Consider the following 27,448-nt stretch of genomic DNA (forward strand, 5'->3'; position numbering starts at 1 on the left):
CATGCTTCAATGCGGTAAAGTCCGTTTCCCCTGGAAACTGGCCACTTTATCTAGGTTTCTTATATACGGTCATAGAGTTGTCTATGCTCTGCTCTTGCTGCTAATTCAGTCTCTGCCACCGTTGTCACATGCTCTCTCTTCATTTCAACGTGCTTTATGTCTTCTCCCCTTCCTACCTGATTTTCATGCCAGGTGTTGGACTGTTTTATCAGTCCTTTTGTAGAGCCAATTGTTTTCTCTGTTGACCTTCCCTGCCAATTTTGTTTCTTTATTTTATTGTCTTCTTCTCTTTTCCTTACTCATTTCCATGCTTCTCTTACTGTTTTAGTTTTTTGTTCCTCTTCTAACTTCTTGAATGTGATGTGTAACTTATTAAAAATATGGGTCTCCCCCAACCCCAACCTTCAGGCCCTGACATTTCCCTGCAGGTCTGGAGTCAGCAGCACCAAGTTCTGCTCTGGTCCCGCATTATCGCTCAGCTCCAAGGTGCTTCCCAAGTCCCATCCCATTTTCCTCTGTGACTCCCCATCTATTCAGTGTGTTTTTGCATTTCCAAACGTCCGCTAATAAGCTACCTGCCCTTGGTTCTGACTGGGCCGCAGATCGTTGGCTGGGACATTCCCAGTGGAACCTGAGACTTGCTCTGAATCCTCCTCTATAATCTGCTTCTGCAATGTTTCACACGCCGCTCTAGATTGGAGGAACCGTGGTCCATCAACCTCCATCGGTCGAGTCTAACTGTTTTCTTTGAACCTCACATGCCTGCCCCCTCAACTTAGATCCTCCTGACCTCTCTGTGACTATGAGACGTGCTTGAAAATCTCCCACTCAGATCCCGGACTTGTTCATTCCCTGGGCTTCCGCCATGTGTGACTCAGCGCACGTTGCTCTGAATCTGTACAATCTCGGTGAGCTGAATCTGCTTCTCGCATGGGCTGACCACCTCTCCCCAGGGCAGCTCTAGTCCCCTTAGTTCTGTGCGAGTGGAGGGACAGTGCTAGGGGGTCAACGGACCCCACCATTTACTACATGAAGGTGTTCATCTTCGAATCCCTGCAGGAAAGCACAGTGGCTGTGCTCAGGGTATTTACACCGACTGCAAACAGCCCTGTCATGGGGGTGGGGAGGGGCACAGTCCACGCATATCTATGGATGTATATGCGGGGGAGGGCACGTGAGGGGGCACGGATGCGTGCGTTGGGTTGCGTGCCATGTGCCATCTGGGCGGGCGACCTCGTTGTCGGGGTCCCGGCCCCCACGGCGGGCTGATGGGAGATGCTCCCTACTTTCCACCGCTCTGCAGAGCCTTCCCAGGGGGCGGGTCCAGACTCCGGCAGCTTCCTCTGTGGATACTTGGCTGTGCGAGCTCCTATGTCTTGATCCAATTTTTGTGATTTATATTTTCCGTAATTCTATTTGGTCAGGACTTTCAGACTTATTACACAGTGAGCACTGTATTCTCAGATAATATAGAAAGAACGGTCTGTGTTTGCTGTGTCTGCTCCCTGAAATGTGCTTTTCCACTCCTTTCCTGGGGCTGTGTGCACCTCTCGTGCTCTGGACTCTCCTTCCGCCCCATCTCTGGGGGACGTTTGTGAAGTGTCCCACTGTGCCCTGGGCCTGCCTCCCAGACCCCCTGCAAAAGCCAAGCTCTACCGCCCCAAACCAGCTTCAGAGCTGACCTGGGGGGCTGGGCGCTGGGGCGGAGATCTGAGCAGTGTGTGGGCTCTCGGAGTGGAGACAGAAGGTTCTAGGGGTGAAAACCCATTGACAGAAGTGGAAGCCACTGGCAGAGCCGGTGGGCGTCCGGGGCATAGCGCTCACGGCACAGTAGAGCCATGGCCCCGCAGTCTCCTGAGCTGACCCCTAAGATGACTGCCCAGGGCCCTGCGGGCCCCCTAGCTGCAGAATGGCCACCGCCCCCCCCAGGGCCCCATCCATGAGCCAGGGCACACCTGTCCGAGGGGAGTCTGCTAGCTTTATTTACAGACCCCAGAGGTTGGGGGCAGCGAGGACAGAGACACAGGAGGTGCCCGGGAGCTGGATGCCTCCACGTGGGCCCCACAGGCTGAGGGTCTCTGCCTCTGGGAACTTCTTCGGCTGCTTTACTTCCAGCGCCCGCCGACTTTGCCCTTGGCCGTGGTCCCGGCCTTCTTGCTGCTACAAATGGGAAGCAAGGTGGTCTTGAGCATGAGGGTATCCGGGACCCTGGCCAACCCCTCCCCTGGCCCCTGGCAGACCCCAGACCCTGGCAGCTCTGCCCGGCCCGGCTCTGGAAGCCCCAGCACGTCCCCCAGCTCCAGTCCAGCAGCAGTGACTCACCTGCACCTGCCTAGCCAGGCTCGGGCGGCTTTGCGCAGAGGGAGTCAGTGAGGCTAAGTGGGGGCTGGCGAGAGCCTGGTCCCCCTCCCCCTCCCTCCCTCCCCCACCCGAGGGGCTCGAGACACAGGCGGCAGGGAGACTCTGGGGCCCTACGTCAAGCAGACCGCGTGGGAAGCTGCCACCTTCCCAGCTACTTTGTCCTGAAAAGAGTCTCTGCGCCCTGAGTCACAGCCTCCTGGGGCAGTGGGCTATTCTGGTCCCGCACTCCAGGCCAGCAGTCCCAGCCTGGTGGACTCGGCAGCAGGGAGGGTCTTGTTCCAGAATCAGCCACTGGCTAGAACTGGACCCTCGGGTCGGGAGGTCCCACCCCAAGGGACGGTGGTCCTAGGAACCCGCTGCATCTGGCTGAGCCCTCCGCACGCCAGTGAGCCGGGAGCGAGCTGGGGGCGAGTTAGGATGGGCTGGTGATCAGAGCTCTTTTTTGGGCTTCGGGCTGGAATGGGCCTTGCAGCTCCCAAGGCTTCAGGAGAAGGCCCGGCGCTGGGGCTGTGCCCACAGCCTGAGAACCCTCCCAGCCATGCACACGCACGCACACACACGTGCTCATGCACATACCTGGCCAAACGGCCCCCTCTCGAAGGGACCTGCAAAAACCCCTGCCCTGCACGGAGGCAGGGAGGAGGGCGCGTCTCCTTCACCAGCCCCACTGCCCACCTTGGGGCGTGCCCCATCTCGGCCACCAGGCTCCGGGACAAAATCCCTCTCCGGGCCTTACCCAGCAGTTATTGTAAAGGGTCCCGTGGACCCCGAGGGTTCACCGTCCTGAGGAACCAGTGATTTCACCCAGGGCCACGGAGGAGCTGGTGACAAAGCCCAGGCCCCCTGATTCCTGGTCCCAGGTCACCTTTGAAGTGACACGCTGCTGGCACGTCCAGGAGCCCAGTCTGGCTTCACCAGGCCACTCTGAAGGCTGCCCAGGGGGCTCCTGCCAGCCCTCCCCCAAGCTGCCATCCTTCTGGGCTCTGGGGTTAGGGCTGAGAGGAGGCTGTGGGTCCAGGGGTGCAGGGTCCCGACATGCTGGCCCAAGTGGCCATCTGGCTAGTCCTGTTACTACCCTGCTGAAGGCCAGCTGCCACCGACACAGGCTGAAATCACCAGGGCCCTGGCGCGCCTGTGGCAGCTGACCCGTGGGGCCGTGTGTCCCGTGCAGAGCAAGGGACAGGCAGAGCTACTCACTGCTTCTGGGCCTGGTCGATGCGGCTCCTGAGGTTGGTAATCTGCAAACAACACAGGCGACTTACCTGCCGCGTCCAAGCAGGGCCAGGCCGGGGAGTGGCCTCCTGCCCTGTGGGCCCCTCGGCGGCCCTGGCAGGTCTCGGCGCTCTTACTGCGTCCCGGCTCCTTTGGTTGGAGGACCCTTGGGCTTGTGCCTCCGACCTACTCTTGATGGCCCGAGCTGGAGACCTGGGCTATGACACACAGCAGCCCAGGAGCTGCCACTTACCTTCCAGACTCTGCGGGGTGTGGGGCAGGGGGCCCGGGGCGGAGGCGAGGCTTGCAAGCAGAGCCCCTACCTGGTGGGCCCGAGCTCAGAGCCCTGCGGCCTCTCAGTCCTCCGCCCAGCTGCTCTCCCCTGCCGACTGCCCGGGGGGGAGGCTGGGGGAAGGCAAGGCCCGGCCCCCGCTGCCAGCCGAGACAGCAGGTCAGCCTCAGCAGCCCCCAGGTGGCAGGCAGGGGGGAGGAGGAAGGCGGGAGGAGAAGAGGAAGGCCTCCGGGGTCTCCGCGCCCCCTGCCACCGACACCTGCAACGACCCAGGTTTTCGCCATGCGAGAGGCCCACCGTGCATGAACACTCAGAGCCTGGTCCAGGGTGGACCCCGGCTACTTACAACTTGGCCAGCATCTCCACTCTGGCCCGGACGTTCATGATCTAGAAAGACCGAGACGGTTAGGGGCTGGGTGGGCGGTTGAGGCTCCGGCACCCACCGTGCGCTGGGCTATTCTGGGCCAGGGCTCGTGTGTTTCTTTTAGCGCCCGGGGACCCATCGTGGGCCATGCACAGTCTGTCAGGCAGCAGTTCGGCCCTGGCTCAGCCTCCTGGACAGGAGTAGGGCCGCTCTGGGCTCTCTCTGAAGCCCATTTCCGAGGCCGGCCCTCCCAGGGGAGTATCAGCAGAGAGCCGTGATGCCCCCGCGCCTGGTCCTGCCTGCAGGCCGGCAGCGATACACAGGCCCCTGGGGGTGGCCTGGGAGGGGCGTGGTCCTGCTCCAGTTAGAGGTGGGGAAACCGAGGCGCAGGAAGACCAGGCAACTCGCCCAAGGGCACCGGGATCCTGAGAAGGAGGCAGGACTTGCCTGTCTGTCAGTACTGGTCTCCCACACCCTCCATCTCAGGGGCCAGTAGAGGAAGCTGGGAGAGGTGCCCTGAGAGTGGAAGGTCCTCTCCCCAGGACCCTGGAGGCCAGAAGGGTCTGTGCTTCCTTCCCCAGGACTGGTGCCCCCAGCCCCACCCCCAGGCCCAGACTCCGAGGGACGGTGTCCACCCAGGGCTGCCGTCCTGAGTCGTGAGCCCCTCTCAGGCAACTCCTGGCGCCCAGCCCCCGGGGGAGGGGCACTGTCCCAGCCCCCTCCCCAGCTCTGAGCTTGGGGGCCTGGGAGGGGACTGGGGAGGACCCCCACCACAGAGGAGCTTGGTGCCAACCTGGTGGGCTTGGGACACTGCTGGCTTTCCACGGTCTCCCCCCAGCCCCCCGAGGGCACTCTGCCCCGATGCTCCCTCCCGCCAGCCCTGGGAGCCAGAACGATGTGGGGAGACTGGCCTGGAGGACACCCAGGCAGGGCCCCCCGCAGGGCAGGGGCCTCGGCGGGGTCCGGGGGGACTCGGGGTGCCCAGGGGTGCCCGCTGGCAGACGAGGGCAGAGGAGCTTTGCTCACTTCGTATTTCTGGCGCTTCAGCTTCTCCGCGTACTCAAACTTGTTGGTCTCCAGCTGGTACAGGGTTTCCCAGAGCTCCTTGGCCTTGTCCCTGGGGAGGGAGCGGCAGAGAGGGAGGGCTGGCAGGTCAGCCCCGGGAGGCTGGGGCCGGGCCCCCCCACACCCCGAGGGGCGTCCTCACGTGAGCTTCTCCTCGCTGAGGTGGTCGATGTTGAGGGGCTTCCGCCGCTCGGCCAGGACTTTCTTCTTCATCTCCCGGGCCGTCTGCTTCTTGCCTCTCTTCTGGTCAGCCTGAGGGGACACGACAGTGGGGACGTGGCGCGGCCGGCCTGAGGGCGTGGCGGGGACCCCCGGGCCACAGGCCCCGTGCTCACCTTGGCCAGGTAGCTGCTGTAGTTGACGCCCATGGAGGACAGGGCCTTCTTCTTCTTCAGGTCGTCCTCGGCCTTCCTCTTGGCGTCCTCTTCCTCCCGCCGGGCTTTCTCCTCCTGCGGAGACCCCACCCCAAGACCTCAGGGCAGGCATCGAGGACTGCCTGGGCTTGGAACCTTCTGGAAGGTCCAGGTCCCGGTCGGGTCAGCCCTCTCGCGGGGGTCCTGCAGGGCGTGGGGACCTTAGCCACAGCTCGGGTCCTTGGCCGGTGTCAAGGGGAACGTCGGGAGAAGGGGGGTCTGGGAGCCCGGCGTTTCTGGGGCCGGGGGCTGGGGGGTGCCTCACCGCCAGCCTGTTCTGACGCTCCCTCTCCTTCTCGGCCCGGATCCTCTGCTGTTCAGCTCTCTCCGCACGGCGCTTCTCCTGCAGCCGGACGAGGGCCGGGTCACTGCGGCCTGGCCACCCCGGGCCCGCGCCCGCCCACGGCTGCCGGCACTCACGATTCTCTCCTTGAGCGCGACCAGCTCCTCTTCCTCCTTCTTCCGGGCCTCGAAGTGGCTGTCGATGAGAGCCTGCAACTCCATGAGGTCTTTGTTCTGCCGCTTCTTCTGGATGTCCTGTGTGGAACAGGCCCGTCGCCCCCAGCCCTCCTGCGGAACTCCGGGCTCCCTGGCCCTCCTGGGGGCCGGCGGCTGCCTGCTCCCTTAGCCACAGGGTAGGAGCGGTGCCCTCCCCGTGGTGAGTCCAGGCCAGGCGCGGCCCTGAGGTCAGTCAGCCCCCCCGGGACGGACTGGCCCTGACATGGCCCCGTTGTCGTGCCCAGAGGTGCCCTGCGTGGATCGGGCAGGGAGGAAATTGGGGAGTGAGGTAGTCTGTTGGATACACAGATGGATGGGTGGGTGAGTGGATGGATGGGTGGGTGGGTGGGTGGGTGGGTACGTGGATGAGTGGGTAGATGAGTGGATGGACGGTGGGTAGATAAATGGATGGACGGATAGATGAGTGGATGGATGAAGGCTATAGATGGTTGGAGGAAAGGACAGATGGGTGGATGCACAGATGGTTGGATGGATGGATAGATGGTTGGGTGGGAGGAGGATGGATGGATAGGTGGGTGGGTGGGTGGAGGAAAGCATGGATGTGTAGATCGGTGGGTGAGTATCTGGTTGAGTGGATGGATGGATGGATGGGTGGATAGATGGCTGGGTGGGTGGAGGATGGATGGATAGGTGGGTGGGTGGGTGGGTGGGTGGAGGAAAGCACAGATGTGTAGATCGGTGGGTGAGTATCTTGTTGAGTGGATGGATGGATGGATGGGTGGATAGATGGTTGGGTGGGTGGAGGATGGATGGATAGGTGGGTGGGTGGAGGAAAGCACGGATGTGTAGATCGGTGGGTGAGTATCTGGTTGAGTAGATGGATGGATGGATGGGTGGATAGATGGTTGGGTGGGCGGAGGATGGATGGATAGGTGGGTGGGTGGGTGGGTGGAGGAAAGCATGGATGTGTAGATCGGTGGGTGAGTATCTGGTTGAGTGGCTGGATGATGGGTGGATAAATGGATGGGTGAGTGACGGATGGACGGGCTGATGAATGGAGGGATGAAGGATACAGACGGATGGAGAAAAGGACAGATGGATGGACGCACAGATGGATGGATGGGTGGGGGAGGAGGGAGGAAAAGTATCTATTCCTGGAGGAGTTTCTTCTGGTCCAGGAATGAATTAAAGCAGAATTGCGTGGAACCAGGGAGCCTGAGCTCTGGCTGCTCTAGAGGAGGTGACCTGCTCAGGCTTAGCCTGCAGCCTGGAAGCTGGGGGCTGCGGGGGGCGGGGGGTTCATCTGGGTCCCGGAAACTTACATCGAAGTCTACCTTCTCCCCTTCCGGGATCTTAGGAGCCGTGAGTCTGAAGAAGAGAGAGAGGCTCATGAGTGGAGACGAGTGGGGACCCCACCAGGACAGCTGGCCTGGCCCAACCCGGCCTGGCCCTCCCGCCTTTCAGCCTGGCACCTGGCCGAGGACGCACTGCCTGACCTTTGCTCTTATCACACATATAACCCACTGTCCCCAGAACGGCTTGACCCTTCGAGGAGGTTTCAAGCATCCCTCTGTTTTGCCAACTTCTGGACCTCGCAAGAGCTGTCTCGCCCCCCTCTGTCCAGGAAGGGTAGCCTAGCTTTCTTTCTCAAACAAATAAACAAATGTGGCGAGGTCAGACCAGAGGGCAGGGTGGTCACCGCACACCCTCCCAGGGCCTTTGGCCTCTGCGGTCAGGAACGGCCGTCTCGGATGACCCTTTGCGTTTCTCTGGCCTCTCTTTGATCTTTCTTTCTGGGGACCCAGAGGAAGGGGGGCTGGGCAGAAAGCAGTGTGAAGAAGAAATGAGACCTCTCCCTGAATCCGGCCGGCTGTAACAGCCATGCTCTCCACCCTCCCCTGCATACATTTCAGATGGAGCAGAGTTAAATCAACAAGAACAACAACAATTTCTTCAAAAAAGAAGAAAGTGGAACTGAATATGGACCGGGATGCTGGCGCAGGAAAGGATTTTCTAAGCTCGGAAGGTCCTGCTCGGGAACTCCACGCAAATGAAAAACTTATGGACATGGAAAAAGACACAGCGCAAAAGGGGGGAAAGAAAAACCAGACTAGAAAAATCTTTTCAGCAAATACAGAGAAGACTTATATCCTTATGCAAACTGATGATTAAGAAAACACAGAGACACCCCCGCCGTTAGATAAATGGGCAGAGAGCGTAAGCTAGCAGCTCCCCAAGAAGAAAGACCACCAGTCAACACACGAGGGAAAGGCCATCAAAGGAATGCGAAGGAAAACAACCCAGAGAGGCCGTTTCTCATCCATCCGTCAGAGGCTCCGTGTGCAGGCACGTCGCGGTCCCCGGGCATGCGGCGTGGAGACCGCGCTGGCGGCCCTCGTGGAAGCCGTTTGGCAGACGATATCAAAAGCCTTAAGAACGTTCCTACTCTTTGACCCAGTAATTCCATTCTGGGAATGAGGCCTAGGGAAATAACCCGAAAGACAGAAAATGCTTTCCACCCAGCGTTATTTATGATAGTAAAATATTGGGGAAAGCCTTAATATCCTGCAATAGAGGAATGGTTAGGAAAATTATGGTTTGTCCAATTGATGGAATATTATGTGGCCATTCAAAATATTTAAGAAGACTATGTAAAAACATGGAAAAATACTTAGAAACAGCGCTGCATTTTAAAAAAAGCAGAATTCAAGGCTGTATAGACAGGACGATGTTTGAAAAACAGCTCAGTTTCAGTCTTTTTTTCCGAGCCCGATGCATGGAAAAAGAGTAGGAAGAAATAAGGCCTTTTTATTCCTTTCTACTCTTTTCCGCAGTCTGGCAGGCGGGGTGGGAGAGTTATAGATGATTTTTTTTCATTGGACTTTTACGTATTTTCCAAATTTTCTTTAATGAGGTGTTTTATTTTCATAATGAAAACACAAACATTTTTTTAAAACTAGAAAATATCTTGTGACCCGGCAGCTTTCTTTAAAACTGCTGAAAAATAAAGTGTAACGGACGGAAATGTGCTGGCTATACGTTCACATATTTCCAGTCTTCTTTGGAGAGTCCGTAAGGCTCCCCTAAGTGGGAACGAACACTTGGCGTGCGCTCATACGCGCTGACATTCCATCCCGTGCAGAGCAAAGGCAGGCATGAATCCTCTGAAGGATAAGGGGGGATGAAGCATGTGCAAAGTGCCGTGGCTTCGTACGTACTTATCAGAAGCAGAAAAATCAGGAAAGTCGGATTAAAACAAAACATCTCTGAACCACTCACTGACATGTGGGCAAAACGAGGGAAAGAAAGTGCCTTCGAGCAAGGAAGATGGTTCCCCAGAGAGGGTCGAGGCCCCCGTGAAGGGAGGGATCGTGGCTGCGGTCAAGGTTTTGTTCCCAAGTGGATTTCAGGGGTGAGACCCTCCTTCCCACCGCCCCACTTTCACGCCTATTTCACATCTAGGGCCCTGGGAGATGGAGGGCAGCAGGCCGGTACAGGGGGGCCGGAGAGGGCACAGGGAGCTGCGTGGGGCCTCCCTCTCTCTGCCCTGTCTTCCCCAACTTCCTGCACCCCTTCCTCCCTCCGTCCATTGTCTCCTCCTGCAGGAAGCCCTCCTTGCCAACACTGGATGATCCGGGGCAGAACCACGCCCGACTGGACTTCCAGAGTCTGTCTCTGCCCTTCTCTGGGAGGTCTGACCCCCACCTGTGTGTGTGGGGGGGGCTGTCCCCAATGACCCCATTCCCATGATGCCTCAGCAGAAATCTGGAACCTTCAACACCAAACCAAGGAGCAAAGAAGCAGCTGCTGCTCTCAGGGGGTGGGGTCTCCAGAGCCTAAAGCCCTTTGCTGCTTCCTCAGGGGGCCGGAGCCCAGCCTTGGGGCACCTGGTTCCCCAGGTGGCCTCGGGCCCCGTCCAGCCTGCCCGCCCGGGCTTCTCCTCCAAGCCTGGGCTCCAGGCCTCACCCTGCCCGCCCCGCCCGCCCGACGTCCATCCCTGCCCACCCCACACTCACTTGAGTCTTGGCTTCTCCTCTGGTCAGCAGGGCACCGGCGTGGGGAGAGGGGAGAGGGGAGAGAGACCAAGTGAGACGGACGGCGCACTCCGGCCACCGGGTCCCTGGGGGCCTCAGGCTGGGGGCAAAGACCCCACCAGGGGCAAAGAGGGTCTTGCCTCCACTCTGGGCCCATGGAGGTCCCTGTGGGGTCTGAGGAGAGGAGCTCGGGTGCGGGGCCCAGGACACCGGCGGGAGAAGCGAAAACGGAGCCCAGACATAGAGCATCCTCAGGGGGCAGAGGCAGGAGAGAAAGACCAGAGATGGCGGTGGGGGGGGCGGAGGGGGGGCAAAGACCGGGGGTGGGGGGGAGCATTCCCCTGCCCAGGCTGCGGTCTGCTGGCCGTTCCCCACTGACCGCCCCATCGTGGTGTCAGGCAGTGCTAAGTCCCGAGGCAGACACAGAGCGAGGCAGCAAGGCCTGGCCTTCGGAGGCCCCGGTGCTGGGAGAAGAGGACAGATAGGCGGGCAGGCGCGTCTGCGGGTCTGTGCGGGCGAGCTGCGTGCGGCCAGGGGCCTTACCTGCCTCACCCTCCCACCCTTCCTCGGCATCTTCAGGAAAGTGCACACGCAAGAGGAAGCGGCAAGGCAGCAGGGGTGAGTCGGGGTGCGAACAGGGGCACGGGTGAGGGCCCAGGGCCGACACCAGCCAGGGGGCACACCCCGACCCCTCTTCCCCTGGGTGTGCGTTGGCCTGGACCCTGTTTGTGACCCCAGCTGAAGGCCAGAGAACTTGCGTCTGGTTAGGGGCTGGAGGAGCTGTGCGGCCAGGATGCCCCAGGAGAGACCCGGCCCCACCCCAGGAGGCCGTGGCTGGAGAGGCCGCTGACGGCCTGTGGGTGCTGGCTGCCAGCTTCTTTGAGTCTTTCCACCGGGGGTGAGCGGTTCTGGGGACCGAACGCCTGGGTTTGGTTGGGCTGAAGCCCGAGGGGGTCTGGAACAACTCGGTTAATAAAGCTTCTTGGGGCCTCAGACCTGGTCAGTCCCAGCCCAAGGAGACGAGGGTGCTCACGCAGAGCCCCGAAGGGCCCTGCGTCCGCTCGGCCCCAAGGTGGGGGCTCCTGACTCCCAAGGGAGCCTGTCCCAGCCCCTTAAGAGGCTTCTCTTGCAGAGCCTGGCTGGGCCATCTCACAGGACTGGGCTTACGACAGGTGGCCTGTCCGGGCTGCAACCCCCAGACCTGAGACCCCACCTGGCTGGGCTAACCCAGCCACCCTCACGTGGGGGGCTGCTTCATTTGACCCTCCCTGCCTCCCCAGGCCCTGGGGAGGTCCTGGCCGGCCTGGATGCAGCCCGGGATCTGCAGGGGGCCTGGCAGCACCCTAGCCCCATCCTTCAGTCCCTGCCCTGGGCCCTTTGGTGGCAATGACGCCTGGCCATCAGCCTGTCTGAACCGCCAACGCCCCCTGCACTTGGTCTGGCCCCAGGCCTGTTGGGGGCGGGAGGGCCTTGGGCAGGGTCTCCCCTCACATCCCCCTCGGCTCACAGATCGCACGGTTCCTTAGCACCCAACCCCACTCCCACAAAGAGCGCCCCCAGCCCCCTGGCACGACTCAGTTTTCAGGCGGGCCTGACGTCACTTCCCCCCGCACCTGGTGGGGGGCTATGAGCTTGGGGAGACTGAGGGAGACGGCGCTTTGGGAGCAGACGCCAGGGGAGGGTGTGGGGGGAGGCCAGGTACCACGCAGCAAAGCTCCCCAGGCAGCAGGCAGGCGGGCAGCGGCCCGGCATCGCCAGCCCTGTCTGTCTGTCTGTCTGTTGGCCTCAGGGCCGGTTCCAGGGTGACCTGGTGATCTTGTGACCACCACAGCCCTTGCCTGCACCCCGGTTCCTGCAAGGCTCAGCATTCGCTGCCCGACCTTCAGGGCCGGCACGTCCCTTTCTCTTACAGGTGGCCTCGCTTCGGGGGCTGTGTTCCGGGTTCTGGCCCAGCCGGGGGGCCCCCGTGGCCCCCTGAGACATTGTGTGAAGGCAGGGGCTGCCCGACTAGGGCGCTGACTTGAGCCCGCACCGCCGTCACCTCCACCCCGGGTAGGGCAGGCCAGCCAGGGGGCCTCCTCGCGCCTGGGTGTGTCTGGCTCCAGCCCAGGCGATGGGTGGGATGCCGGGACCTGACTGATTGCTCGTTTGCACGCAAGGCCCCCAGCTGTTCCGGCTCCCCGACATCCCCACCTCAGCCTCAGCCTGACTTTCTGCTTCACCCCACTTGCCTCTCCACCCTTCCTTTAGCCCCCGCCTTACTTCCCCTCTCTGCCCTGCTATCTGGGGCAGGGCGGAGGCCACCTGCCTGCCTCTCCTCCTCTGCTCTTCCCCACCCAGCCCTGGTGGATCCCGAGGGTCCCAGTGGACCCCAGCACAACCCTCTCGAGGCCCACACCCGTCTCAGGCCCTACACTCGGCTCTGCTCTTGACCTCGGGCTGACCGCCTCCATCTGCCTGCCGGTGACCCGGGAACGGCCTCGTGCCCCCAGCCCTGAAGGCCCTCTGCCTGCTTCCCGGCAGCCAGTCCCGCCTGAGCCAGCGCCCCCGGCCTGACTGTCCCCACCCTGTCCCCAGCAGGAATGGCAGCGAGAGTCATGCAGGGAAGGAGGAAGAAGTGGTGGGGGCTCAGGCCCCGGTACGGGGACTGGGGTCGGGGGCGAACCTACCTTCCTGGACTTCCTCTGCAAAAGCGGCACCGTGGGGGGAAAGGGGGGGAAGAGAGAGAACCAGCTGTGAACCTTGGGGCAGAGGCTGAGGGGAGGGGAGCCGCGGGCGAGCGGAACACACGGTGAGTAGGTTACGCGGCCCCTCTCGTTCTTCGCGGCCGGGAGGCAGCTCACACCCGCACACGGCCACGTGTGCACATGCGCCCACACGGGACTGAAGTCATGGCACCTACCTGGTTCATGAACTTCATGGACTAAGGAGCCATGCGTGGGTCAGAGGTCAAAGGAGAAAGGAAACACTGACTCCAGTGTTAATGGAGACAGCCGGTGGCCACGGGGGGGCCAGTGGCCGAGGCCGGGGGGGGGGAGGGTGCGAGGAGTGAGCGAGACAAGGGCAGTGCTGGCCCGGCGCAGCGTCCCCCCAGGTCCCGTCCCTGCCTCTCCTCGGAGTTTCCCGCCCCGCTCTCTGCTCCCGTCAGGACTTCGCTGCTGGGCACGGGGCTGTCGGGGCCCTGCCTGCCTCTGCTGCCTCCCCTCTTCCCGCCTTCTTCAGGCCCCCAGAAGACTTCCGTGCAGGGGCAGGGCTGTGACCCGGCGGGGTGGGACCAGGGGCTGGGGGCCTGTAGCCCAGGAAGTCTCCTACCAGCCCGAGAGTGGGGGACACGCCTGCCAGGGCGCTTGGGCAGCAGGCGCCAGCCCTCAGCTGCTCTGACCAAGGACCCAAGCACGGCTAGGGAGTGACAAGGGCTCCGGCGGGGGGCTGACGGGCGCGGCTCAGGGCGCTGACCGCGGGGCCTGCCCCGCCATCGCCCTCTGCTCACCGAGATCCAGCCCGGGTCCCCGGCCCTGCCGAGGGGTCGGGCGCTGTGGGGCTCTGAGGTACCCACCCTGGGGTGGAAGGCTGGCTTCAGGGCTGTCTCCGGGGCAGCTAGGTCTACATCTGGTCCAGCAGTCCCCCCACTGACCAGCCCTCCCTGGGCCAGGGGGTGGAAGACCCCGTCTGCCACCCTGCCCATGTTTGGGGGTGCGGGCCCTCGGGGCCCCCTATCTGGTCAAGCACTGGCCGTGGTTAATGGGTTACGCTGGGGCCACATGTGGGGGCCCCTTGGCTGGCTGGCGCCTGACTGTTCCCCCCCGCCCCCCGCTGCGTGTCCCAGCCAGCCCCGGGCGCCCCATGTGGCCAGAAGCCCTGTGTCCTCGTACCTTCCTCGTGGACCTCATGGGCTTCTGCAGGCGAGGGGGGCGCTGGGTGTGCGGTGGCAGGAGGAGAGAGGAGAGGTTACGCCAGGAGCACACTGCACGTCCTTAGGCGGGGGAGGCACGCAGGGTCACTGAGGTCGGGGGGCAGAGGGCTGGAGGGTGGGCGGGGGGCTGGGGTCCTGGACCCCACTTACCTTCCTCCTGGGCCTCTTCTGAGGAGGGAGCCAGAGGGTGCAGGAGGGAGAGAGGGAACAGGACAGCTGTTAGGGGCCACGTGGTGGGGGCGAGGAAGGGAGGCAGTCCCAGGTGCAGGGGAGGGTGGTGGGCAGCAGGCGCTCCAGGGACCGGGGGAGGCTGGCCCTGCTTCAAGGGCCTGCAGGACCTCAGAGAGCTCAGGCCTCGGCCTCGCCTCTGCAGTGTGACCTCCTCCCGGCCCTGGGGGTCTCCGAGCCCCTTCCGCATCCGCGGGGAGCCTGCTCTGGACTGCGGTGCCTATGCACCGGAGGGTCTCGCTAAGTCTGACTCTGAAGGTGTCATGGGACAAGCCCAGGAGACGTGGGCCTGAACGCGGGCGGCCAAGGCAGGTCTTAGAGGACCCAGCTCGGGGGACCTGTGCCCCCGGCCCCGTCGCCTTCCCTGGCGAAGGGCGGCTCCCGGGGCCACGGCTCCCTCTCAGAAGGAGTCTTTCTACCTTTTCAGCCGAAAAAGAAATGTTTTGCTCACGTTGTTAGGGCAGCCAAGTGTTTTCAAAATATTTTCAAAACCTAGCGCCCAGAACGCCCCACAGGAGAAGCCTGCCTGGTGGAGTTCGGGAAAGCCTTCCCGCGGTTGAGCGGGTGCCAGCGGCCGCGCACGAGCGCCCGTCGGGCCTGAGAACCACCCGTGCGCGCCCTTCCCAGGGGCCGTGGCTCCGCTCCCACGCCTGCCTGGGCACGGCCCACCAGGAGGCTCCCACAGACTTGGGCTAGGGAGGGGTCTCCAGATCCGCCTGGAGGTTCCTGCTCCCAGAGGGAGGGGGGAGGGGAGGATGCTGGGAGAAACAGAGAGAGACACAGAGACAGAGACACAGGCAGAGACAGAGAGAGGCAGAGCTGTGGAGAGGCAGGCAGGGCCCACACACCCAGACTTGCTATTAACGGGGTGAGTGTCTTCACAACCAAATCCCAGGTAGCTTCACACACCATGGACACCGTGGATGAGGTTATTATGTATAAGTAACACATAACAATGCAAAAAGTATTATTGAGGGATCAGTGAGTGCTTCCTGTTAATCGAGTAACGAGGTGGGCAGTTAGGGGTGGTGGCAAGTGGGGATTAAGGATGAGGAAGGTGGACAGTTACTTGGTGAGTCTGTGGAGGGGGACTGGAGGCCCCCTGGGGACGAGAGTGGACATGTGGGGCGGGGGGACTTCCGGGGCTGCCTCGGTTACCGTCCCTCTCTACTCCTCTGCCAGGGGTAGAGCAAAGGAGAGGGGCCAGCTAGAGGGCGCGCCGGGGACCAGCCTGGGAGGCGAGGAGGGTGGCGCCCGCCTGCCCCGTCGCCCACTGCCACGCCACTCCGGCCGGCCAGAGAGGGGCCCGGGAGGAGGAAGAGGCTCTGGCGGTGACTGTGGCTCCCGGGGAGGGGTCTGGGCTGCGGAGGCCCAGGTCCTATCCTGGGAGGGCGGCCCCGCTGCCCAGACGACCCTGCAGTGCAGGGACTGGGCCCCGGGCCCTGGCCTTTGAGAAGAGGTGCAGGGGCAGGAGTGGGAGCCCATTCACAGAGGGGGCGATCGGACGCGGCTTCCAACGGGGGCTCCCTGGGAGAGGCTCCAGCAGCGGCTGGCCCTCCCCACCTGGACTTTCTGTCTAGAGGCTGATGCAGAGACAGTCTGGCTTCCACACTTACCCTCGACGTGCTCACTGTGGGGGAGAGAGGGGGAGGGGGGTGAGGGGGGTGGGAGCTCTCGGCGGGGGGTCCTCTGACCTCTGAGCACAGCCGAGGTCCAGGGGTCCCGAGGCAGGGCGGGTACTCACACTTCCTCGTCAGACATGGTGGGTGGGTGGTTTCTGCAGGGGTGGAGGGAGACCGGGGTGAGGATTACGAATTGCCTTGACCTAGAGGGGCTGGAATGGGCCCTTGGAGTGGGGCTGCAAGGGGACGCCCATCAACAGGGGTCTTGGGCCAACTCTCCGGCCTTGGGCGGGTGGCTCCTGCGCTCGGGGCCTCCCCAGCAGGCCGCCTGGCTTCCTCCAGGGCTCCAGGCCCCCCAGCCCTCTTCGCCCCTGATCTGATCCCATTCCGCCCCCCTTCCTGCCCTGGCTCCAGCCTGGAGCTTGGACTCCCGGAGCTGGACGGGATGCTGGAAGGTCGTGGCAGGGCAGACATCCTCTCTATAGCATTCCCCGAGGAGGGTCATCCAGGATGCACGCAGCTCGTCCAGGCCGGCGGGGGGCGGGGGCGGGGGCCCGCGGGCTGCTCTGCACCGCGGGGCCGTGCTGCTGCTGCGGCCTCAAAACCTCCCTCTTGGTGGTCTCTGCTCTCGGGCCTAGATGGGGGGGCTCCCAGGGAGCCCCCAAATTACAGAGCTTGGCACCTCCGGGTGGGAACCTTGGACCTTGCCCGGCCTTTCCGCCCGCCATCCCCACGAGGCCCCCTCCTCAGGTGTGAGCCCAGGCTCCCTTCTCTGACTGACGCTTTCCCGTGAGGACCCCGTGTCCTCTTATGGGGATCCCCTGGGGTCTCCCGTGGCCCTCTGCAGAGCCCTCTTCCAGAATCACAAGCGTGCACGAGACATTCTGTTCCCCCACACGCACCCCCGTCTCCCCCTTGCCCCAGCAGACAGCAGACTGAGCCCCGGCTCGTGAGGACGGGGTCTGGGCTGTTTCTCTGTGGGGGCCCCTCAGCCTGGTGCCCGTGCCAGGCGCACATGGCCTCCAAGAACTGAGTGGACGGCCCCGTCCCTCCCTCAGCCTGCTTTCCCAGGCCCTGTGGATGCCCTTGAACGTGTCAACGTCTGCGGGGCAGCCTGTACCCGGGCCTGGCTGCATGTGTCCAGGTGTGGCCGGCGCCGGGCCAGCGCTCTCGGGGACCGTCTGTCCGTGAGCTGGCCAGCGCACAGACCTGAGGCAGCGGGCCTGGGAATGCTCGGAGCAGCTGCATCAGAATGTTGGCCCCGAGTTTCGAAACACAGAGTTCATGACAACTTGCTACAGCTTACTTGAAGACAATAGTTATGGCCCCCCGCCCCGGGAGATTTGTATAAGAAAAACACAAGTTCATCATCTAAACATGCGTTTACATCGCGTTGCTAAGGTGGGAACAGTTTTCCGAAGCCTCTGTCAAGAATGTTAGTTTTCCCAGAGCAATTTAAGCTCCGTGAAAAATTAACCGACGGATGGGCCTCTGCTAAGCCCTCCAGGAAGCCGAGCCGTTGTCTCGCATCCTGAGGCCCCTTCCCGGGGCTCTGCCGCCCCCTCAGGTTACAGCCCCTCGCTCGGTCTACAGCTGGGGTCTCACGGTCCCTCGGCCCAAACCCTCCTGGTGGGCCCTGCCCCTGGGTGCCGGGCCCCCGCCCCGCCCAGGCCACTGTCCTCGCCCTACTGCGCCCACCTCTCCCCCGGCAGGGCCCGACACCTGTCAGCTGCCTTGACAAGGGGTGGTCGTGGCCTGAGTCCAGGGGTGGGTTATTTTTAAGGAGCCAGTGGCAGCTGAGACGTCCAGAAATAGGCACCCGAATTAGCCAAGACACCTCTGCCCAGAAACCCAAGACGATGGGAGGGGGGACTGGGAAGGCAGCCCCCGCTCAGGTCTCGGCCTGCGTCCCCGCCCCCGCCAACCCCCCGCCTGTCCCCGGGGCTGGGCCTCTTGTCTTCTGGGCCAGAGTCCCAGGGGCCGTGCAGGCGGGCTCCCGCATACCCAGGCAGGGTGTCCTACCCTCTAAAGAGGGAAACTGAGGCCGCTCTGGGCTCCTTTTCTTCCCAGCAAAGCCCTAGGGCTGACACCACGGCCTGCTCTGTCCCACCCGCCCTCCCCCTGAGAGGGGCCCAGGGTGCGGTGTGCTTGGGGGCAGGGTGGCATTTCGACAGCTGAGAAGGAAACCAGTTGTCCATTTAATGTCCTGCCCCCAGAGGGGCCATTGTGAAAACAGCCTCTGAGGTCACCGCTCCTTGGGGACACCCTCTCCTTCCTTCCTTCCCAAGTGACAAGATGGGGGCGGGGAGGCAGGAGGCCCTGCCGCTCGCTTGCTGTGGGCCCTGACCCTGTTCCCTGACCCTCGCCCCCCCCCCCCGACATCCCATCTCCTCTCAGAATGATTGAGGGCACCAGAGAGGCTGCTGCCCGGTGAAGGCGCCCCATCCCATGACGTCAGGAGGGTCAGCTGAGCCCTGGTTCGAGGGGGCACAGGAAGGACAGGAGGGGCCTCCTGGGAGTTCGTGCTCCTCGCGTCCAGGCTGAGGTGGGACACGTCTTCCTTGGGCAGACAGGACAGACGCCTAGCTCCCCACCCCTCCCTCTGTCCCCCCCCAGCCCAGGCCCCATCCACTCCAGGCCTTGGCCTCTGGGCTGCTGGGGTCCCCGCCACCCCTCCCCCAGACCCACTCCTGCGGTGAACCCCACCAGCCACCGTCGTAGCTGTCGTCTTTACAGACGGCGGCGTTAGAGGCGGTGGCCGCTGGGCCGAGGGCTCCAGCCTCCTGGGAGAAGCTGGCCGAGGCGCCCCTCAGCTTAGCAGAGCCCCGTGGAAAGGCCGGGGCGGGGAGGGCGGCCGCACCGCAGCAGGTGGCCTCGAGGCCCTGGGCAGCGCCCCTTCCCAGCTTCTTCACCTCGAATCGTCACCGTTGTCTAGCCATCTGCCTTGGGACCACCCGCTCACCCCCGGGCCTTCCGGGGAGCCCCCTCCTTCCTCCTTCTTGGGCCTCCCCTGCCCCTGTACTCTGGTCTGGAAGGGCTTCCTCTGCCTCTGATGTTCAGAGAACGTCACCCCGTGATGCCAGCACGCCAGGCCGTTGGGACCCTGCGGTGGCTTCCTGGGTCTCCAGGACGCCATGCTTAAAGTGGCAAAAGGCTAGGGCGGCACAGCGTCCTGCACCCGGGGCCCCAGGACGCACCCAGGCCCACCGGCACACAGCAGGCCGGCCCAGTCCCGGGGCTGCTCTCAGACTTACTGACCTGCGGCTGGGTCTGGGAGATGGGCAGGAGCTCCCTGCGGACAGGACCGGCTCAGGCACTGCCCGCTCGCCACATGCTCTCATGTTATAGTGACATTCGATCTTTCCCGGCAGCCCATTGGCCAGGGGCTGTGTGGCCCGGGTGCGTGGGACGGGCGGGAAGGGGCTGTGCCTTGAGGCCCCTTACCAAGTATAGCAAGAAGAGAGGAGGGGGCGCGAGGAGGCGAGGATGGGGGGAAGGAGACGAGGGCCGCCCCCTCCCCCAGGAAGTGTCAGCTTCTATTTTTACTCTCTGACAGTGGGCACATTCTTCACGGGCGGAGGAGGGTGAAGGAGGGCATTGGGTGGCCCTAGGGAGGAAGCTGAGGGCTCTCCTTGGGCCAGGCTGGTGTGGGGTCCCCAGAGCTGGGACCCCATCTTCCCCGGGGGAGCTGCCCCTCCCTCCGAGGTGCCTGCCCAGGAAAGGCGTCTGCCCGGCCAGGCTGCATTACGCAGGCCCCAGGCCCCCTCCGCCTCCCCATCAGAGGCTGCGGCAGGAGGTCCCCGAGACCCCCAAGGATAGAAGACCCTGTGAGCCTTCGGCCAGGCCCTCAGCAGGTCCGAGCCCCACCGAGTGGTTCTCTGCGTGATGGCGTTAGGACATACAGCGTAAATGGGCAACAGAAATACTAGCTCAAGTCTGACTGGAGGGTCTGGCATCTCCCCAGTGGCTGGTGCCTCCCGACGCTAGGGGCCACACCTCTGAGGTCTGCCCGGGAGCTCACCGTGTGGGGGTCCTGACCCTGCAGGCCTCTCTCTCGCCACGGGCCAGGCTCAGGGTGCTGCCCACAGCGGGCTCCACCGTTTGCCCCTGGAGCCCAGTCTTTCTTTGCTCGGGACTCCAGGTGGCACCATCCAACCGGCAGACACCTCACCCTGGGCTTTCCATGGTCCCCACGCTGGCCAGTGAGGCCACGAGCTCCTACGCCCCACCCCCCCCGAATCAGGGAAACTGAGACACAGAGTAGGAAAGAGCAGCCCCAAGCCTCCTTCCAGACGTGGAAGGTTCCAGGCGAGGGGCTGGTCGGTCACGGATGGCGGGGGCCATGGATGCTGGCCTGATCCGGAGCAATGGCTGGTGGGCTGGAGCGCGGGACAGGGCTTCGTCCCAAGGACACTCAGATGAAGCACCTGCCTTCTGGAGGCTTAGGGGCATCTGGACGACTGGCTCTCACAGCCCAGCCCGGGCTTCCCCTGGCTCTGTGCCCCACTCTGGGTCCCCAGAGCCTTCTGGAAGGTTTCTCTCAGCACCTCATCCAATTTCTACACATTGGAGACAAGGCTATGGGGACCCGAGATAGGCAGGGTGGGCCCACCGGCCACAGCAAGGGGAGCCAGAGCCCTGGGCCCCCAGTGGGCAGGACAGAGCCCCTCCCCAGAGCTCCTGGGGGCGGGAAGCCCCCCAAGGCCAGAGCTGCTGGGGCCGCTCCCGCCTCCCTTGTCGGAACTCTGAATTCCTCCTCCTGTCCAGGTCCTCGGATGGGAGAGCGTTTGACGGGCCACACGCGTGCCCGGCCCTCGGCTGACCCTGACCAACTTTCTGTCCAGTGGGGTCAGCTGTAGAGCCTCTTCTGCAAAAGGCCCCCGAGCGGCTGCTGGGGCCGCCCCGGCCCAGCTCGTCCTCACGGTGGGAGCTGACAGCCCTTCTCAGGCTGGGGCCGCTCACTCTGCTAGAGTCACACACCACCCCCGCCCCCCGAGGGGCAGGTGCGCGCGTGGGGAAGGCACAGCAGGCAGCGCTGAGTCTGGGAAGCCCCGTGTGCACCCGGCCCCGCCAACGGTGGGTGTCTCGCTCCTGGGAGCTGCCGGCCACACCTCCCACGGGCCTGGGGTGCTCTTGGGGGCTGCACCCACAGGTGGGCGCTCCATGGCCCTGCAGTGGCCCCACTCGGCCAGCAGAGGAAGGTGGCTGTCTGCTCAGTGGCCTCGGGCTCTGGCCGGCGCTCTCCCATGAGCGAGCTGAGCCAGAGCGAGGGCGCTGAGGTCAGAGGGATGGGGCAGATCTTATTTCGGGTATCGGCAACCTACCCCTCGGGGTGCCAGGCCCGTGGTGCCGCAGGACAGCCTTGAGCGGGCACTGCTGGACGGGCTGCCGGCTGCCGAGGGCCTGCGACAGGTAATCCACACCCCGGTCCACCTGGCCAGGCCGGGCTCGGGTGGGAGGAGAGGGGGCAGGGCAGGGCAGGGCCGCCCCGAGGGGCTGGAGGGGGCTGGAGACCTGGGGTGGAGGCACGGGGCTGGTCTCAACCCCAGGAAGGATTTGAGGGCTCCTGGGGCAGAGCCTCCGCCCGGGGACGGTAGGAGTGGGGTGGGCTTCTCAATTCTGCAAAGCCGAGCTGAGCCAGGGAGCAGTGGGGAGGCCGTGGGGGCCCGGCCCCCCCCAAAGATTTGCCTCTAGGTTTCTGCAGGGGTCACCTCAACCACCCTCAGGGTGGTGGGGAAGGGCAGGGGTTCCTCACTCTTGGTCCTGGCCCGCAGTGTGCACGGTTGAGGGTGGCGAGGCCCAGGGACCCTGAACCTCGAACCTCGCCTGGTAGCCCTGAGCTGACCTGGGTGCCCGCGCCAGTGCCAGCCAAGCTCCCGGTCAGCCCGGCCCACAGGCTCTGCCAGGCCCCAGATAGAAGCCGCTGACACACCACTTCGGGGATGAGCCCTTCCCAGCCTGCGCTGCTGCCGCCCACACGCCCTGGGGGCTTCTGCGGGAGTTGTAATAGCTTTGCTCTGCGCGGGGCTGGCACCCAGTGCCTGCAGCAGGGGAGCAGAAGGGTGCCTGGCGGGGCCTCTCAGGCAGTCAGAACAGAGGGCAGAGGGCCAGCACCCGGGCAATGGCTCCCCTGAGCCTCTCCGCCTCTGTGGTGGGCAGGCCCTGACCCCCAGGTTCTGCAAGGCAGGGGCCGGTCGTCACCACCGCAGAGGAGACAGACCCTGGGTCCTTGTCCCCGAGGCGGGGCCGAGTGCCAAGGAGCCCGAGAGGGGCTGTGCTGGATCAGGGCTGAGTGGCTGGCTACTCTCCTGGCACTGCCCACCCTACCCGCCACTCGCCCCTCAGTGCCGTCCACTCTGGTCCCCTCTGGCCGTCCAGTGGGCCATGTGGCTGCCTCTGCCTGCTGCCCTCGGCTAACGTCCCACCCAGCCAGGTGGACAGGAGGGGCACGTCCCCTGGGAGAAGCTCCCCAGCTGGCAGAGCACAGCCCTGAGGCACCCTCAGAAGTGGGCCACAGGCAGCAAAGGTGTGACATAGCTGATTTCTAACACCTCCGGGCTGCCCATGTTCACGCTCCCCTTGGGAGGCAGCAGGAGTTTGACCACGAAGACTTTGGAGAACAGGTTCTGAGCAGACCCAGGCCTCGAATGCCGAAGGTCTAGAGGGCAGCTCTTCGAAGGGGCTCCCCTGACTCCGAGGGCAGCAGGGCCTCATGTTAGCCCTGTGCACAGGCCAGGCGTGGGGGTGGGCTCGGGAAGAGAGCCCCACCCTGTCCCCGCCTTCACATGCGTGTCCATCCACCCACTGCACCTCCATTTTCACAGGCACATCCTCGCCATCACTGTCTGTTTCCCTCCCTCCCTCCTTCCCTCCTGCCTTCCCCCCGTCCATCGCCCATCCATCCACCCCCACCAAGTGTCCACCCGCCCACCAGCCATCCACCCACCGTTCCGTCAAGCAGGCGTTGATCTGACTGCCTCTCCATCTCTTCTCCTGTCTACTCTCTGCACAACTACTTTTCTGCCCATTGACCTCTCATCCCTTCTGCAGACCCACCCATCCACCTGTTCTTTAACTATCCACCCATCACCCAAGGATTCAACACCTCTCTTTCTATTTATACACCAATCCATCCTTCCACCCATCCCACCATCCACCCACCCATCCATCCATCCATCCATGCCTCCATCCCGTCATCCATCCATCTTTCCATCCATCTATCCAACCACCTGACCATCCACCCATCCAGCCAGCCATCCAATCACCTTCCCATCCATCCTTTCCTCCATCCCTGCATCCAGCCATCCTCCATCATCCACTCAACCGTCCATCCACCAGGTCTTCACTGAGCACCTCCTGGGTGCTGGGGAGGGATGACCCCAAGGCGGGTCTTGTACTCAAAGGGTGCACAGTCTAGGGGCACAGACCAGAAGTGCACGGTGTTTCAGGGGCTGCAGAGTTTATAAGGGGCCAGTCAAGGGGCAAGTACTGCAGTGGAAGAGGACGACTGAGCCCCCACCCATCACATTCGCCCTGACTACCCTCAGAGACCCCAGAGCCTAGCACGCAGAAGGCCACTGGACAGGACAGTGTCCAAATCCGAAGGCCAGAGGCCTGGGCCCTACCACGGTGCAGGGCGGATGGCCTTTCCAATGGGCCCTGCTCCCGGCCCCTCCCCCGTCAGTGAGCCCCAGAGAGCTAGCACGTGGAGACACCAAAGGGAGTTTACTGCACAAAGTGGAGGGCTGCAAGCGGGGCGGGGCAGGGGGGCCCAGTGCTGTTGTGGGTGTTGGTGGCTTTGGACACAGAGGACCCAGCACGTGGCCTCTCTCTGCACCGGCTGCGCCTTCCCTGGGAGCTCGCAGCTTCTCTGGAGGTGGTCCTTTTGCCAACCAACAGCCAGAGTTCCTTTCCTCCCGGAACTGTGAGGGGCAGAGCTGGGGGTCAGAGGGAAAGGTTGGAGGGTCCAGGAGCAAGAGGTGACGGATGTCGGGGGTGCTCGCGGGCCAGGCAGACCATGAGAAGCAGCTTCTTCGGCGGGGCCAGTGGGGGGCGGGGGGGCGTTCATCTGGCCGGCCTCTCCCCTGGGCACGTGGGTCGGGAGCCAGGAGGTGCCGCCGGCGGTGCTGCAGTCTTGGGAAAGCTGAAACACAGGTCGGGGGAGCATCAGGCTGCAGTCCGAGGAGGGGCCGTGGCTCTGCCTGTCCGGGCCTGCAGCCTCTCTCTGGGGGTCCCTGGCCTGCCCATCCCACCCCGCTCCCCCCAGCCCTGGAGGAGCAGCCTCCCTGTGACAGCCCCCGAGACCAAGGGTCCACCTCCGGCCTGGAAGCCTGCTTCCTGATACCACACTCTGGTGCCCTGGGCCCTGCCGGGATTCAGGGTGGAGGGACGCTGCCTACTGCCTGTTTGCCAGCTGGCCTGACAGCCCCCAGGCTAACCCTGGGGTCCCGGCCCCCCCTCACTGAGGTGGGCAGCAGCCCAGAGCGAGCCCCAGCAGACCCCTTGGGCCCCTCCCTGAGCAGACGACGCACTCCTGCCTGACAGAGCCGGCCTCATGGCAGCAGCCCCCAGGCCTCCCTCCTCTCCCAGGCCGGCGGCCCTGGCTCGGCCCAGCCGCCATTTGTCAACGTCCTCGGGAGCACGTGGCGCCCAGAAACCAGGGCGGGCGGCTTGGCCAGGACCACCCCGCCGGGACGTCTGCGGGAACATCCCGTTTAGCGTAGCTCAGCGAAAACCGCTCCCACCTCCCACCCCGTCTACCTCTGATGATGCAGCCGCAGCCCTCCCGAGCCTCTGGCCGCCACCTCTCCGCTGGCTCGCAGCGGACGCGCCTGTGGTCAGGCCGGCGACAGCAAGGCGGCCCTCACGCTTGCGGGCGGGCACTCTTCCTGCCCTCGCAGACGGCTGGCCCAGCACGTGCCTCCCGCTTGGCGCCCGCCTGTGCGTCTCCCGGCCCCCACTGTGCACACGGGCGGCACCCGGAGCCAGGTCCCAGCCCTCCTCCGTCACCCACAGAGCACCTCGGGCCTCCGTGGGCTCGTTTCTAAAGCGGAATGATGGTGGGGCCGCCCCATGGGCGTGCAAACGCTCATGCCTGGAGCGCGCGTGGCAGGGGCCACGTGCTGAGGCAGCAGAGCTTCTGACGGTCAGGCTGCAGGCCCTCTGGGCCTGGGTCCTCTGCGTGACTAGGGGCTGTGTGCCCTCCCGCAGGGAGGCGGCCTGTGGGGAGGAGGGTTGGGCCCACGGCTGTCCCTCCCGCCCGCCCTAGGGTGCAGCGATGCTCACCTCGGCTGCCTCCGTGGCCCCTGAGATGGCTGGCCGGCGCCCCCCGGGGCCCCCGGGACCCCCCCCACCGCTGCTGCCCAAGCCCGGGAAGGACAACCTGCGTCTGCAGAAGCTCCTGAGGAAGGCAGCCCGGAAGAGGACGAGCAGGGCCGGGCCGCCTGCCCCTCCCGGGCCTTTCCGCACGTCCTTATCCCCCGTGAGCGAGGCCGGCCATGACCAGGAGACCCCGGCCCCGCGGCCCGCGGAGGCGCCGCGGGCGGTGGCCACCCTGCCCTGCTCCCCCCACACCCGCGTCATCCACCACGTGGCGTCCCCCCTGCAGAGGTCCACGTTCTCCATCAGCCTCACCCAGCTCAGGAGCCTGGCTTCACGCTCCAAGCCCACGGGGCCCCGGCTCGCAGCCCCGGTGCCAGAACCCGCCCAGTCCCCCTGCGGCTTTGCCCAGGTCTCAGGCCCCACCGTGAGGGGCACCCACAACAGCCAGGTGCACTTCCGCCAGGCACCGTCCCCACAGGCCGGGACCCCTGCGCCCTCCCCAATGGCCCCGGATGGTGGGCCTGGTGACCGGGCCCAGGGCACAGCCATCCGCCCTCCCAGGGCTCAGCCCCAGCTGCCTGGGGTCCGCATCCACTCACTGCCCGCCAGGGCCCAGGCTGCCAGCCCTCGGCACGGCGAGCCCTCTGTGCCCAGGCCGGCCCCCGGCTTCCAGGCCTCAGGGCCCAGAGAGGCCAGCAGCCGGGTGGTGGTGTCCATTGCCCCCACCTACCGCTCACCAGGACCCTCGCCTTACAGGCCGGCCTCTGTGGCCCCCGAAGCCAGGCACCGGGAGGACCCCGCCCCGGCCGGCCCTGCCACTGAGGCTGAGCAGGTCTCCAGCCCCCGAGAGGCCTCATCCCCTGCCCCACCGTCAGGCACCCACCCGTGCCCTGTCCCCAAAGTCGCGCCCAAGCCCCAGCTCAGCGGCTGGACACGCCTCAAGAAGCAGCTGCTGGAAGAGGCCCCCTTCCCGGGGCCAGAGCCGAGCCCGGGGCACGCGGGGCTGGGAGGGGCAGCCCCCACTGACTCGGCGCCCCGGCCGGCCCCCGCCTCACGGTCCTCCAGGATGTGGGACGCAGTGCTGTGCCGCATGTCAGTGGCAGAGTCCCGTGGCGGCCAGGTGGGGCCCCGGGACGGGGTGCGCGCCCCGTCTGGCCTCAGCCGCCTGCCCTTCCTTTGCTGGCCTCGCTTCAACGCCCGGAAACTGCAGGAGGTGGCCGCCCAGCCCCCTCCCGTGCGCTACCCCATCCCGGCCCTGAGCCCCCAGCCCCAGAACTTCAATCGTTCGGCAGCTGGCTGGAGGCCCCAGTGAATGGCCGGGGGGGACCCCAGGACAGTGGGGTGGACAGAAGAGGGGCTGAGGGTCCAGCTGGGAAGCCGCAGCCACAAAGGACCGTGGTGGGAGGTGGACGCGGCCGGGAGCAGCTGGGATTAGGGAGGCGGCGGGTTTAGATGGTGTGGAGGGGCAGGGAGGGCTCTGCACTGGGGGGGGTGGGGGGGTGGGGACTTCTGGGGTGAACTTCTGGGGAGACAGACCGTACACAAGTCTGCTCTGAGGCTGGGGCTGCATGCGTGACCCTGCAGGGCAGGGCCGGCCTGAGTGTGCGCACAGGGCTTGGGGCAGGGGTGCAGGAGGTGGTCACCAGCGAGACCCTGCCTGGGTCCAGGGAAGCTGCAGGCGGGGATCAGGGCCCAGCTGAGCCCCGCACGCTCTGGGTGACGAGCCCTGATGATTGACAGGATGAGCAGGACTCTGGGGCCCCGGCCCTTCCGCCGAGAAAGGTTGGGGGGACGAGCTATGCTGTCGTTCCGAGTGGGAGTGGTCGGGGTGACTCAGTCGCAGGTACCGTGGGCTCCGTTAGCTGCATCGGCCGCTTGGCAGCCGCGCCTCCCAAGGACGGAGGCCCGACGGGTGCGGGGAGCCAGGTCCAGGCCCGGGGGGGAGCTGGCCCCACACCCCTGCCCCTTCACTGCCACCTCTGCTCCCCCCGCCTGGGTGCAGAGCTTGAGGGGGACTCGCTGATGGGACACAGAGGGCTGGGGTCTCAGCCTAGATGCTGGATGAGGAGGGAGGTCCGAAGTCAGCCTGGCCAAGTGGCGGGGGGGGGGGGCTGTGGCCCGGAGGGGGCAGCGATGGGGACCCCCAGTCTGCACTCAGCTGGGG

General features: G+C 64.5%; 3 protein-coding genes across 6 annotated transcripts in view; 1 reads left to right on the forward strand and 2 right to left on the reverse strand.

Annotated features, from left to right (window-relative positions):
• Nucleotides 1–2,105: 2,105 nt before the first annotated feature.
• TNNT3 (troponin T3, fast skeletal type) lies at nucleotides 2,106–6,239 on the reverse strand (the record flags this gene model as incomplete). Of its 2 annotated transcripts, none has more annotated exons than XM_082845802.1 (7): nucleotides 6,128–6,239; nucleotides 5,973–6,050; nucleotides 5,630–5,743; nucleotides 5,437–5,546; nucleotides 5,256–5,346; nucleotides 3,559–3,599; nucleotides 2,106–2,160 (listed from the first exon to the last, which is right to left on the reverse strand). In XM_082845802.1, exons 1-7 carry the CDS (start codon nucleotides 6,209–6,211, stop codon nucleotides 2,106–2,108), a joined length of 573 nt encoding a protein of 190 aa, XP_082701928.1. In that variant the 5' UTR covers nucleotides 6,212–6,239. The 2 variants fall into 2 exon arrangements, with proteins under 2 accessions (XP_082701928.1, XP_082701929.1); XM_082845803.1 differs by lacking the exon at nucleotides 3,559–3,599 and adding an exon at nucleotides 4,212–4,252.
• Nucleotides 6,240–23,669: 17,430 nt separating this feature from the next.
• The window catches only part of LSP1 (lymphocyte specific protein 1), a 34,862-nt gene continuing 31,083 nt past the window's right edge, over nucleotides 23,670–27,448 (reverse strand). For all 3 annotated transcript variants that reach the window (XM_082845450.1, XM_082845448.1, XM_082845449.1), the window contains one exon: nucleotides 23,670–24,106. The gene's annotated coding sequence lies outside the window, so the exon portion shown is untranslated. The remainder of the gene's footprint in view (nucleotides 24,107–27,448) is intronic.
• Nucleotides 25,241–26,596, forward strand: PRR33 (proline rich 33; the record flags this gene model as incomplete). Its single annotated transcript, XM_082845045.1, has 1 exon — nucleotides 25,241–26,596. One exon carries the CDS (start codon nucleotides 25,241–25,243, stop codon nucleotides 26,594–26,596), a length of 1,356 nt encoding a protein of 451 aa, XP_082701171.1.

The sequence above is a fragment of the Leucopleurus acutus genome (assembly GCF_964270905.1).
Source record: "Leucopleurus acutus genome assembly, chromosome: 8".
Lineage (NCBI taxonomy): Eukaryota > Metazoa > Chordata > Mammalia > Artiodactyla > Delphinidae > Leucopleurus > Leucopleurus acutus.